Source organism: Mastigoproctus giganteus, chromosome 3 (genome assembly GCF_048544385.1).
Source record: "Mastigoproctus giganteus isolate SK-2022 chromosome 3, ASM4854438v1, whole genome shotgun sequence".
Classification (NCBI taxonomy): domain Eukaryota; kingdom Metazoa; phylum Arthropoda; class Arachnida; order Uropygi; family Thelyphonidae; genus Mastigoproctus; species Mastigoproctus giganteus.
This window is the reverse complement of record NC_143577.1, coordinates 39,181,568-39,195,137: the sequence shown is the minus strand read 5'-3', so window position 1 is coordinate 39,195,137 and position 13,570 is coordinate 39,181,568. Positions and strand designations below refer to the sequence as shown.

The 13,570-nt window shown below is 37.6% G+C and overlaps 1 protein-coding gene across 6 annotated transcripts in view; it reads left to right on the top strand.

Annotated features, from left to right (window-relative positions):
• LOC150087895 (Golgi-associated plant pathogenesis-related protein 1-like) overlaps window positions 1–9,424 on the top strand; it is a 39,937-nt gene extending 30,513 nt beyond the window's left edge. For all 6 annotated transcript variants that reach the window (XM_090369251.1, XM_090369252.1, XM_090369255.1 and 3 more), the window contains 2 exons: window positions 9–131; window positions 6,590–9,424. In XM_090369251.1, the coding sequence (XP_090225377.1) occupies window positions 9–131; window positions 6,590–6,813 (347 nt within the window). In that variant the 3' untranslated portion in view covers window positions 6,814–9,424. The remainder of the gene's footprint in view (window positions 1–8; window positions 132–6,589) is intronic.
• Window positions 9,425–13,570: the final 4,146 nt, after the last annotated feature.

The window sequence follows — 13,570 nt, the reverse complement described above, 5'->3', positions numbered from 1 at the left end:
TATTTTAGCACTTGGAGAAAATATTTGTGATGTTGATCTGAGCACTCGGCCTCCAAAAGGAGAACATGTCGTTACAGAATGGTATAAAGAGATTCGCAATTATAATTACAATAAGCCAGGATGGAAAAAAGGTACGTTTGTTTATTTTTTGACACTAATTTATAAATTGTTTCTCTGCAATGATTGCGATGCTGTGAACTTGATTTTATGATCTTTATCAAGATATATTCCTTTTAAATGTAAGTTGGAAGGATAATTATTGGATAACTTATGAGAATAAGTTAAAATCTTTTCTTCAACTTACAGTGGCGGACAAAAAAAACTGCATCACTTGTGAATTTTGAAAATAATGTGTTTTGCGCTGCATTGTGGGTTGCAGAAATGCATTTGTTAGATGGGATATATATCTCTGTGAATGAAATCCAATAAAAAGACCCCACCTGATATACCTAATTGCCATAAATATCTTCCCAAAGGGTAAAAGGGTAATTAATAGACATATGAGAAATCATGCAAATGGAAATCAACAACCAAACATACATTTTATTGCAGATACGTGTACAAACTGAAATGGCAAGTTAACGTAATAGTATTATGTACTGTAAATCAGCAAAATAAGTTCTCAATACTTTGTTCTTCCTCCTTGAGCTGCAATTATAGCCTTGCAACGATCTGGCATAGAGTTAACCAACTTCTGGTTATACGGTTGCCCAATTTGGTGGTACCACACCCTTACAATGCTCTCCTGCAGCTGAATCTTACCTGTTGGCTTCTTCTGAGCAATTTTAGATGACATTATGTACCAGCAATTTCCAATAGGATTGAAATCTGCACTGTTACCGGACCAGTCCAACACTCTAATGCCAACATTTCAGTGTTAAATCTACTGTAAATAGCATAACACTTACCAATTTTTCTGTGTGGCAAGGTGTTGAGTCCCGTTGAAAAATGCAGTTTTGGACGTCTGTGTGGCGATCCCTAATAATGGATTTCAGGCACTCCTCCAAGATAGCAGCGTAGGTTTCTGCATTCACCATTCCGTTAATAAACTTAATTCGCTACACCCCTTTGCTTGTTATGCATCCCGAGATCATCTGACCGGCGGGTGGGGAACTTCACAATCGGTGTTATGCAGTCAGGATGGTATGACATGACTCCGATTTTCGTCTTCTGACATATCGCTTCCCATCCGAGCCACCATGCAGGTTGAATTTCGATTAGTCAGAAAAGATGACGGTGTCGCATTGCCCCCTTTGTCCATGAAATGCGTTTTAGCCCAAGCAAGTCGCTTCTTCCTCATTTCTTGGGTCAACAATGGCTTCTTCTTGGGCCAATAAGCATGAACGCCACATTCCGAAAGCCGTCTTTGGATATTCGTGCACTTGTTTCAATACCAGAGGCAATCTCAAAGACCAGTTTTAGATCAGGAGCACTAGCATGGCAATTAGAAGGAACAGCCGTTTTTCAAATATCGATCTTGGGAAGGCATAGTCACTGTCTTATGGCCTGATCCAGGTCTTCTCTTCACATCACCGGTTTCACGCTTTAATTATAGCACCCGGGATATTATTGACTGGAGGCAGCCTATTTTATCAGCGATAGCACGCGTAGAAAGCCCTTCCTAGGATAGAGCAACAGTTACACTTTTTTTTCTTGGTGTCAACTGAACATATGGAGCCATGCTTACACCTCTGCAAAACAGGATACTAATCAGCGTGTATATCCTTCCAATTACTGTCTGATGCAATAGAAGCGTTATCTGACACAATACCTTTACTTTGCAACAAACAAAATGACTGTAATCAAACAATATCTTATACGTTCCACTACAAATGTTACCTTTTTTTAAGGTGACGCAGTTTTTTTGTCCGCTACTGTATATTTCACATAAACATCTTAAATTAGGCGTGCTTATTCTTTTTTCTCCACATCAGTGTCTGACACAGTCTGCAGTCGGATTATCGCCGGGTCTAATTGTGGAGTGAAAGAGGAACTCGAAACTGCTCTATATGTGTGTAGGAACACATTCAGTTCAGTGGAGCTTGATTGCTAGCATGGGGTTGCATTAGTTTCTGTGGTCATACAGACCCACCGCACATCAATAAGAACGTGACGCTAATTACACACAGCTACAGAGATGAGATCTAGCGACCCATGGTCCTTCTCTATTCTGCTGCTATTGATAGAGTTTGTTCTGATGGATGACACCGCTCAACCCCATAGGTCATAGCTGATCAACAGTATGTTGGAAGATGAGGAGTATTGTCAGTGTACACTGGCCTACCGTCTGCACCAACCTGAATCCCACTGTGCACATCTGGAACGCCCTAGGAAGAAGTACTACAACTCTCCAGTGACACTTAATCAGTTGGAAACAGCACTTGCACACACTGGAGACTGATTCTGCAAACATTCATCATTGTTTTGATTTTATCGGTACGTCGCAGGCGTGAAATATATCGAGCAGTTACAGAGGGCCACCACAAAACTAAAGTCGATATCCGTGCATATATCGGCCATAACAGTAGCAAAATCTATTCTTAAATGCTTGCGCTACTTTGTTTCTGTTACATATTCCCATAAAGCTATAGCTACTGTTCTCTCTGAGGTTGCGCTGAGCATTCTCGACATTTCACCAGAAACAACAAGCCTACAGACGTTGACGGAAGGGACATCAGGAAGATATAGTGCTATAAACTGCGTTCTCTTCCTAAAAGCAAAAAGGAAAGCGTGTCATTAATGGATCTACCAAGAAGACGAAAGAGCCCTAAAAAATTGCTGCTCATCAACTTGAAAAGGCAACCATGGAAGATGAATGTTCAGGGAATGTATAAAAGCTGCTTTTGAACTTCCCATCCAACTTTGCCCGATGGAACAGCAGGGATATCTAAAGCTTCACAAGACCTTTCTACGTAACATTACATTGCACAAACAAGAAGTCGTCAACCCCATAAATTAACTCCCTAATAAAGCGATGGTGGGCTCTACAGCTACTCCTTGTTCGTGGTCAAAGTGTGCAGCGTTCACATCATTGAATTCTTTGTCAAAGCTTTTTAATAACATTGTTGTTGGGACAGGGGAACTACATACAGGAAGAAACACATAATTTATCACCCCTGTCTCTATGAAATCGACCTCGTCGGTAGCACTGTATGAGACCAATGGAACGTCTGTAATGATTCTGCTCACCATTCGGTAATTTGCACATAATTGCTGCTTTTATCTGTATATCCTGTATTCAAAATTCCTGTATATCATTGACAATACCCCGTGACCTGACTCTGGAAGTCTGGCTACACTGCTCAGAAAACTTCATATTTGACTGCACAATTACCAGAGGTCTTTATCATTCTCCACCGCCCTGAGGGTAGTATCGTACAGTTGGTACCGTGGTCGCCCGTATATTTATTTATTTACTTATTTACATATACTACCCTACCATTAATATCCAGACACCCCTCGATGGATGGGGAAACAGGTCCTATGCATGCAACACGTCGCAGAACCTGCTATAAGTATGCACACTGGGCTTCGAACAGACAATTGCAAAAGTGGAAATGCAAGACGACACGTTTAACAGAATTTCCTCAACAGTTCAACAGAACTGATCACCTCAATAAATGCTAGACGCCGAGTAACATGGTGTAAGGATCGCGAATCCTGGACTGTAGAGCAGTGGAAAACAGTCCTATGGACAGACGAGTCGAGGTTCGCACTCTACCAGTCTGATGGCCGTCTCTGGGTGTGGCGAATGCCAGGGGAACAGTTCCTTCCTGATTGTATCCTCTCAACAATGAAGTTTGGTGGAGGCAGTGTCATGGTATGGGGCTCCTTTCATGGTTTGGCTTGGGCCCATTAGTCATTATTGACAAAACCATAAATGCTGTGCAATACCAGGACAGCCTGGAGAATTATGCACTTTCAACATTATGGCAATACTTCGGGGAAGGTCCATACTTGTATCAGCAAGACAATGCGCCATGCCATGCTGATCGGGTCGTAACAAAGTGGTTTGAGGACATGGGTGTGGAAAAGTTCGATTGGCTACCCAAGGTGATTGATGTGAACCCTATCGAGCATCTTTGGGATGTATTTGATCATTGGGTACGTGCACGTCGAGCTCGCCCAAAGAACAAGGCCGAACTGGTGGCTGCGTTAAAGGCCGAGTGGAGGAACATATCACGTGACATTTATAAAAAGCTGGTTGAGAGTATGCAGCGAAGATTGAAGTCTGTTATAAAAGCAAAATGTTTCAGCGGAAAATATTAAATAACACAATAAAAGCTCTTTTTTTTGTCTAAAGGCAGTTGTCCGGATATTAATGGAAAGGCAGTGTATATATATATATATATTTTTTTTTTTTTTTGAATAATGACCCTATTGAAGTCATAGGCTGACACAAACCGCAACTCTGACTGCTAATTTGTCAGGATTCAAAATTCTAAGGTGTGAGTATAAAGCGATAATTTCACAGAGCATAGCCACCACACCAAATTTTAAATAATAAACAAATTTTATTAAGGCACGTATTGGTACATACAGATTTCACATAGGTGCCTATAATACATGAATTTCATCATCTTACATAAAGTAAAGTAATATACAGTATATGATTTACAAAAGAATTCCACCACACATGATCCTCATTTTTTTTCTTCCTTCAATTAGGGATTAAACATAAGAAACAATAAATTTCACATGTTACTTAAGTTCAGGTTCTTCCCGTCACTTATAGTTTCGCACATATCACTTTATATCATTAGGCTCTTACTAACTACAACTTACACTCAAACATTATTTCGTTTACTTGATTACGTGATACCTAACAGGGTTCACCCTTCCTCTCGAGGGTCCTGATAATTTTTTTTCATTATATTTGTAAGAGTGTACTCGTACAGTACATTACTCTGAGGTTACTTCTACCCATATGCAATACTTTGCATTTGTCAATGTTAAGCTTCAGTTTCCACCTCTCAGTCCATCTGCCCAACTTTACTAAATCCTGTTGCAGCCGCATAACGTCGTTACTTTCATTAAAAACCCTTCAAACCAACCTCGTATCGTCTGCAAATTTGGATATTAAGCCTGATATACATCCATCAATATCATTGATAAATATATAAAACAACAATGAACAACCAATAACATTACTCCACGAAGAACAGTGTTCATTGATTACCACTCTGTCTTCTCCCAGTCAACCATCCTTTTATCCATTGTAGCAACTTGCCCTTAATGTCATACTACTCTAATCTGTACAGCAGTCTTTCATGTGCAGCAGTATTAAAAGCTTTCCTGAAATCCAAGTATATGATATCAAAATTATTTTTGGCATTCAGTTCTTTTGTGACCACATCATAATATCCAATCAAATTGGTCAGACATGACTTCCTCTTAACAAACCAATGCTGTGTCTGTATTACTCTCAGTATTGGTGAAAGTCATAACTGCAATATCCTACACATCACTAGTTGTTCTTCGCATCTTCTGGAAACCTTTATCTAAAAGGTATCCTCCACAGGAATAAAAATCTAAAGGATCTTGAGGGCCACTGAAAATGGGAAATCAAACATCCCAGAAAATTCATTACGCCATTTCCACATGGGAAGCGTATGCTGCGCTGTCATCCTTAAAACCCTCATTCTTTTGCTCTACATATGCGCCTCTAAAAATAATCATAAAAACGTTATTATTCGCTATTCACACCAGTTTTGGAGAATTCCTTGAACAATTTGCTGATATGCAATGGCATATCCGCAAATTGTAGAGGTTTACCAATTCGCCCCAAATGTGTGTTTTATTCGTCCACTAACCCATTGAGATGAATATGACATCATGAAAATGGTCTTTCTTCCTTATTTTTACATTTCAAGAAGCCAGAACAAAAGATTAGCCCAAAGCTCCTTTGAGCATTGCTGTCCATTTCTGTTAAATTGTTGCAATTGGATTTATACTGTAAAACTCTTGGATTAGCCCAAAACATTCGCCTTGGATATCTTGGTAAACAAAACTTCATGTTTCATTTGAAAATCGATGTTTTGACTTCCTTGGACTGTGAACAATTAATGATGAATATTCTTTTTTAATAACCTAATTGACATGTTTTGAACCTGCAGTAAATAAGTTATTTGATTTTATCTGATTAACGCACTTCATTATTCAATTCTATCTTCTATGTCCATCCTGTAATTTCATTCTGAAATCAGTAAAAAATTCTGCCCTCCCGATATTTCTTAGCATTTCTTCTTTCATCAGGCTTTTCCTAGCACTGCATAAATAAATATAAAGCAAGAAAACGTACCGTTAAAAACGTTATTTAAAAGAAATGCTTAAGTTTTTCAAACGTCCCCAACCTCGTGGCATGTTTGAACAGAAAAATGACTTTGGAGTCATACCACAAGAGCAACTTTTTTTGCCATATTATTTATAACATCAATATTGGTTTTTAAATTGCTCGCAAGCGCGATTTACTTTTATCGTTATCTAAAAATTCCATAAATATCTATAATTTATTCTGTTTTAAAATAGTAATGGTAATTTTTCATAATCGTTATTGTCCCTTAATATTTTCTTGGATTTATTTCTGTAGGAGCCCATCGTTTCTCTCAACTACTTTGGAAAAGTACATCTGAAATGGGTGTTGGCGTAGCTAAGATCAAAGATCAACCAAAAGCATTTGTGGTTGCCAACTATAGACCAGCTGGAAATAATAATATGCCTGGAGAATTTGAACGTAATGTTCTGCCTCCTTGTGATGATGATGAAGAAGATGATCCGAACGCCAATATTCCGAATGGGTTGAACAACCGATGAAGTTGACTTAACTTCCGAAAACAAGTGGATGAAAATAGATTTGGCTCAAAGCAAGTTTTCTTTTTTTTTTCGGTATGACAGAGTAATCAGTAAAGGGAAAATGCTGTGAGAAATAGTGTATCTGTGTGCGTGTGTGTTTTTCCTTCTTTAATGGTAAGAAAGCGCTTGAAAAACTCATTGTGGCAATGATTTTTGTGCATTAAGCAAATATTCTGTCTTCACTGATAATAATGTGCAAACATCCTATATTGTTCACACCCATACTAAAGATTTTACAGCAAAGCACTTCTCAAATGTTTATCTACATATCTTGAAGACAGTTCCAGGTTTCTCTTAAAGAAAACGTCCTTGGTATCTAACCATATCACACGAGGAAGGCTGATGATAAAGAAATCCAACTTCGTTCATACTAATAGGTGTAAGTATGTGGTTTGAAGAATTGTCCTTCGTGTTGTGAGTAGTCAATAGAGAGAAAATTTGTTGTGCATTTAAGAGCTTGTTTTTACAAAAGTATTTGTGTATATTAGAAATAATTAGCTAACTACAAAATTTCATGTTTAAACTATGCTTTCGGAGTGGATTTGGAAAGAGAAACTCATACGACTCATTAAATAAGTGACCTACATCTTGCAATGCATGTACACATTTTTGATGGACTTCGAGGGGTCGTATTTTGTTTCCAAATCTTATTCGTGATAAAACCTACTCAGATAACTAAACGCAGGTGTTTTTATCGTTAGTTATGAGCATAGCACACGTATTCATTTCATAGATAAAAAATCTATCGTGGCATTAACCTTCTGTTGGTGCTGTTGTTGCAAGAGCTTCCTGTGAGAATGCGTGTATGTGAAACTTAATTAGAGTAGAGTGTAGATGTTTTTTTAACTATCACAAACTGGCAGATGCAATACCGGTCAACTTAACTCTTGAATAAATGTTGATTGTTATATATTCCTTAGAATACCGCCTTCCAAAGTATTTTATCAAGGTGCTGATAAATGTGAATTACTTGCAATGTCACTATTAAACTTTCTATGTTCGTGGCTTTCAACTTATAGTGACCACTTCATTCTAATCCAATCTTGGACCTTTATTATGTATATGTGAGTCAGAATAGTAATTCTCCTTTTTCATATACATTGAACAGGGTAAATCTACCGACGAATGATTCGGTTGATGCACGTACCATCCTATTGGGTAGAATCTGTAGGAGGAGTGGCACATACCCTGTGTGGAACCTCTTGAAACCAGAATCCAGACGTGTAAATATATCTGTTTCTCTTCTATTGGTGCGGGATATATTTCAACTAGGGAAGCTTTAGATTTGGATGAGTTAAGAGTCAAAACCTAGTCAAAGGGGATCGAAAAGCCCCTTAAAACACGTGTATATAGTTCTCTATGAGTTTTCTCCTACGGCTTTTAATGCCCCAATGATTTTTCCAAGTTCAAGAAGTCATAAGCTATTTTGAAAAGATACTGGAATAAACATTTATCATTTCTACTGGAGTAGATGGAACTGAAGTTGCTGTTTCGGTCATAAATTTTATATTAATTATATTATCCATAAAATGCCCATAAGAGAGAGGGAAATGGGTATTAATACTTGCCTTTCAACACGACTTCTCCAAACAGAAAATTTATTTTACGACAGAAATCAGGCCATCAACACAAAACCTAAAAACCTGTAAACTCAACCTCTAATTTCAATTCGAGAAAACGTGACATTTAGATTTCTAAATCATCATTTAGTTTTTGACAATCAACTGTATTTCATAAAAGTCGAGAGCTCTTGGTCACACAAAGAATTCCTTGTGTGTCATACTCCTCTATACGATTCTTTACCCCCCATGACAAAATGTCACTCAAGATAATGCGTTGTGACGATCTATGGTGTTTAACATGAATTAAAACTGTTATTTTCATAAGGGGGCTCGATAATCTTTAAGGGTATATTTGTTTTTAAATGTTGGGGATGGAATTTCATAATATTTTTGGTATGGTTTGTTAGAATCGATTTTAATGAAATGGTTTTGCAAAGTTAGTAGCAAATGAATGTTGCTGGGACTTGAAAGTAATTAGTAAACCTCTTGATATACCAATTAGGGGCACAAATTAGCTTTTAAACATTTTTAAACGCTGCCTTGTAGAAAGTTAGGAGGTAACGCAATATATAAACACGCTTTAACTCTTTGATATACGTAGATTTTAAGAAAAGCATTAGCATAACGAATGTGTCTTTAATAATGTGATGTTTAAAAATAGATTCGACTCAAGCAGCATATAGAATTTTATACATTGTATTCATAGTGACCCATTTCTAATCTTATCATTTCTTATGAAGACTTATAATCAAAGAAATGTTGATGTGGTATGTCAATCGTTACTGCTTTCTGAGATGTCTTGTCATTCATTTAAAATACTTGAGATGAAGCATGGTTGTTTTAATGTTTTCTCAGTTTATAAGGATGTTTATAAATACTCATTTATACAATAAATTATATTTCCTGTGGACTCTGAGTCGTCTTCTAAGAGAGACACGGTAACTGACGACCTATTTGTTGTATATTGTTCTATGTTTGTATTTTGTTATAGGAGTGAATAAAGAAAAGAATCCCAGAATTACTTCTGTTATTTTAAATGTTCATAAGAACCTCTAAACACGAACAGCATCGTTCAGGGGCTCTTAACGTTTTGGACTGTCGTCCCTCTTCCAGTTTTGCCATGCCGTTTCACAACTCCCGTTCCAGATTCAAAATTTCCCATGGTCATAATATTCAATTTTGGAAAGACCTTGGTGTATTTTGGGGGACTTCTTTCCGTGATAAATATAAATCCTAAATCTGAACGTAAAATTTACTGGCTCAAATATCAAACAAGACATTCAGTTATACTTCCCTGATAACAACAGTAATCGTTAGAACCTAGCTGAAACTCTCTTAACTCGCCATCCATTCATAAATTGCAAAACTCGCTTGTTAAAAAAGTTGTAAATATTTTCAATCTCTTCAAGCGATGTGGGTACTAGCATTCAAAGAAATAAGTAGAAGGTAAGGTTAACTTGTCATCAGACCTACTGTTCAAAAGGAGCTGAACAGATTACAAAAAAACAAAACAAAATTAATAATAATAAAGATCTAATCAGTCAATATCGCATAACTGAATCCCTTAAAACAAAATTTATATACCTTACGTTTAGATCAAATAAACCAAATATTAAAAGTGAAAAATACTATGGCTACATCGTATAATCTGGTTTCCTATCATAACTATATCCCTTGACAATCTACTTGAGAATGAATGTGTGTGCTAATGACAAGTTGGCTCATGTCCAGTTTCAGGCAGGAGCTCAGTAAAGCGATCAGTTCTGCTCCTCTCGAGACACCTACCGGATACAATGGCATCTTAATGTTTCCCTTCAATCTAGCTGATGTGTAGCAACATTTTGAATCGGTTACTGCAAGTATATGAAGTTTGTAATTCGCCTAAGTCGATAAACCCGAGAATTCCGAGACCATTTCTGTAGTAACATTGAAAACTCGTGCTGCAATTAGTTTCAAAACTACTTCGCCTTTGCCCTAAATATAAGAAACAGTCATCTCAAAGCTGCTGGTTGTTGATAACATAAAAAGATTAACAACTTATTTCTTATTCTTCAACATAGTGTAAAGCATTCCTAGAAATCAACTGGGTGTAATCATGCTGTATGTAAATGTTCAATCGGTGCTCGATTCAGTTCAGATCCCTTTAAAAAAAACCTTCTCCAGATAACTTAACCCTTCGCCCTTGTCAACCACGTAGCCAAGGTTTCAGCTACGTAGTTGACAAGTATTTAGGTAGAGAGTATCTCTCAGAATAGTGTCCACCTAAATGATGATGGAACATCTCGTAGACTTCTTTGGGTGCTGCAGATTGCGGATCCCAGGTCTATCAGCATAAAATAAATAAGATCTTTATTGTACAGTTCACCGGTACACGCAGGTACCACGACCATACAATACCCTTCACGGCATCATGCCAGGGGTTATTTCTATGAGTATATTTTTGCCTCAGCGAGAGAAACAACGATAGTAATGTCAAACCATTAATTAATGCCCACTTTTGGCTCCGAAGGTGAACAGATCATTCGTGTCCCCACAAGTAAAAGTCCCCACAAGTAAAAACTTGCGAAATGGACCTAATCCTTGCCTTACCTTCACTCCACATATCCATTATTTCAACGAAAATTAGTGTCAATATTTTGGGCTTAGAAATTACTCCATGAGAGTCCAACTTTGACCTACTCCTCAGAAATGTTCTTGTATAATGAGCCCACCCTTCAATTTTCTCAAAGAATTTCCTGAGCTGATGCCATTTATACATAATGGCGTATACACGGCCCTACCATTACCATCCCGACACCTGACTTTACAAAAAAAAAAAGAGCTTTTATTGTGTCATTTAATATTTTGCGCTGAAACCTTTTGCTTTTATGACGGCCTTCAATCTTCGCGGCATACTCTCAACCAGCTTTTTATAAATGTCAGGTGATATGTTCCTCCACGCGGCCTTTAACGCAGCCACCAGTGCGGCCTTGTTCTTTGGGCGATCTCGACGTGCACGTACCCGACGATCCAATACATCCCAAAGATGCTCGATAGAGTTCAGATCAGTACTCTGGGCTGGTCAATCCAATTTTTCCACACCCATGTTCTCAAACCACACTGTTACGACCCGAGTAGTATGGCATGGCGCGTTGTCTTTCTGATACAGGTATGGGCCTTCCCCGAAGTATTGCCATAATGTTGGAAGTGCCTAATTGTCCAGGTTGTTCTGGTATTGCACAGTATTCATGGTTTTGTCTATAATAACTAATGGTCCCAAGCCAAACCATGAAAGGAGCCCCATACCATGACACTGCCTCCACCAAACTTCATCGTTGGGAGGATAAAATCAATAAGGGGCTGTTCCCCTGCCATTCGCCACACCCAGAAACGGCCATCAGATTGGTAGAGTGCGAACCTCGACTCGTCTTTCTATAGGACTGTTTTGCATTGCTCTACAGTCCAAAATTCACGCTCTTACACCATATTAATCGGCGTCTAGCATTTGTTGAGGTGATCAATTCTGTTGAACTGTCGAGGTAATTCTGTTGAACGTGTCATCTTGCATGCCGACTTTTGCAATTGTCTGTTCGAAACCCAGGGTACATATTATATCAGGTTGTGTGACGTGTTGCATGCATAGGAGCTGTTTCCCCATCCATAGAGGGGTATTATTGGTAGAGCAGCGTATTAACATCACATACCAGTAATCAGCGTATCAGTAATTTTCGAATTGCTGAAGAAAAGTCCAAGAAACCACCACTTATTGTAAAATCAATAAGCAATTACTAAAATTTTAATGTTCTCAAAATTGCTCAATAGAGATCGTGAGTTGTCTGCATCAGATGATCACTATATTTAAGTTGGGTTACAAGCCCCTCAGCGACTTAGGCCATATTGGTGCCATTGTTCGTTAGAAGTGTGTGTTTACTGGCCGATTTCCATGTTGTGAGGGATGAAAAGATGGAAGAGGACTTTAGAAATAAAGAAGGGGACTGGAAGAGGACTAAATACTGTCTATTTACGGAAGATCTTTATTAAACATTTGTAATTTTTCATCGAAAAATGTATTAGAGTTGTTTAAAGAAATTTGATTTTTGAAGAGTTGACAGAGGGGCTTAAGAGATCTTGTTACCATCGATGGCCATTGTTTTTTTTTAACGAAGTTTGTATTTCAAGGGCAGCCATTGGAAATTGAAAAATTATCTGGCTTCCAGTTTACCATTTCGGCACATAATGTAAACGTCGATAGAATAACCTGTATTCACTACGCTTTATTCAAAATTAATCTATAATAACTAGACATTCTTCAGATCTGTCACACGGGTATCCAGTTCTCAAATTATATGAAACAATTATTTAAGTCATTTAAAAGATTGTCTAATTTAAATTTTCTTGGAAAATTTATGCTTCTGGAATATAATTTTAACACTCTACGTTAATTAAAGTGTGTTTAGAAGGCAATGATGCCTTGATGGTCAGAAGGACGAAACCATCTGGGTGTATTCTATGAAAAAATTCTATTCTGTTCTATTGAAAGATTCAACGTAAATTTAACATGCAAAGATATTTATTGAACAGATAAAGCATTACTGAAATATTCTTTAAAATATATTGATATAAATATTTTACTTATATTATTTTTAGAAAAGGGAGTAGAAAGCGATATTTGATTTCTTAGTGCACAATGACTTGTTAAAATTGAGCAAATTTCTGGATAAGTGTCAAGTCAGAATTCAAGAAACTCTTCAGCTGCACCCATAGCTCGTATCTTTTGCTATAATGCGTGAAGCAGAGTTCAGGGTTCAAGGCACTAATGGCCACTAAAGACGAACGTTAATAAAAATAGATACACACAAGTATTGTGCTGCATACGCAAACATTTATTATTTACATGCTGCAGTATGCATGCCAAATTATTTACAAATCAAAGGACAAAACACTGAACAGCAGTTAGAATCTTCTCTTCATACGGTTCATTATAGCAGCGCAAATGATTACTCGATCCTCGAGTGAACTTGTCTTTCCATTCCATGTTTTGCTGCATTTTCTCTTCGTCCTGCATTCTTTCTCTTTGTTCAAGGGTACAATTCACCCGGGCTTCCGATTGAAAAGAACCAAATCCAATAAAAGAGGACACCCCACTCTGTAGTGACAAGAACCAGGTATCATTCATC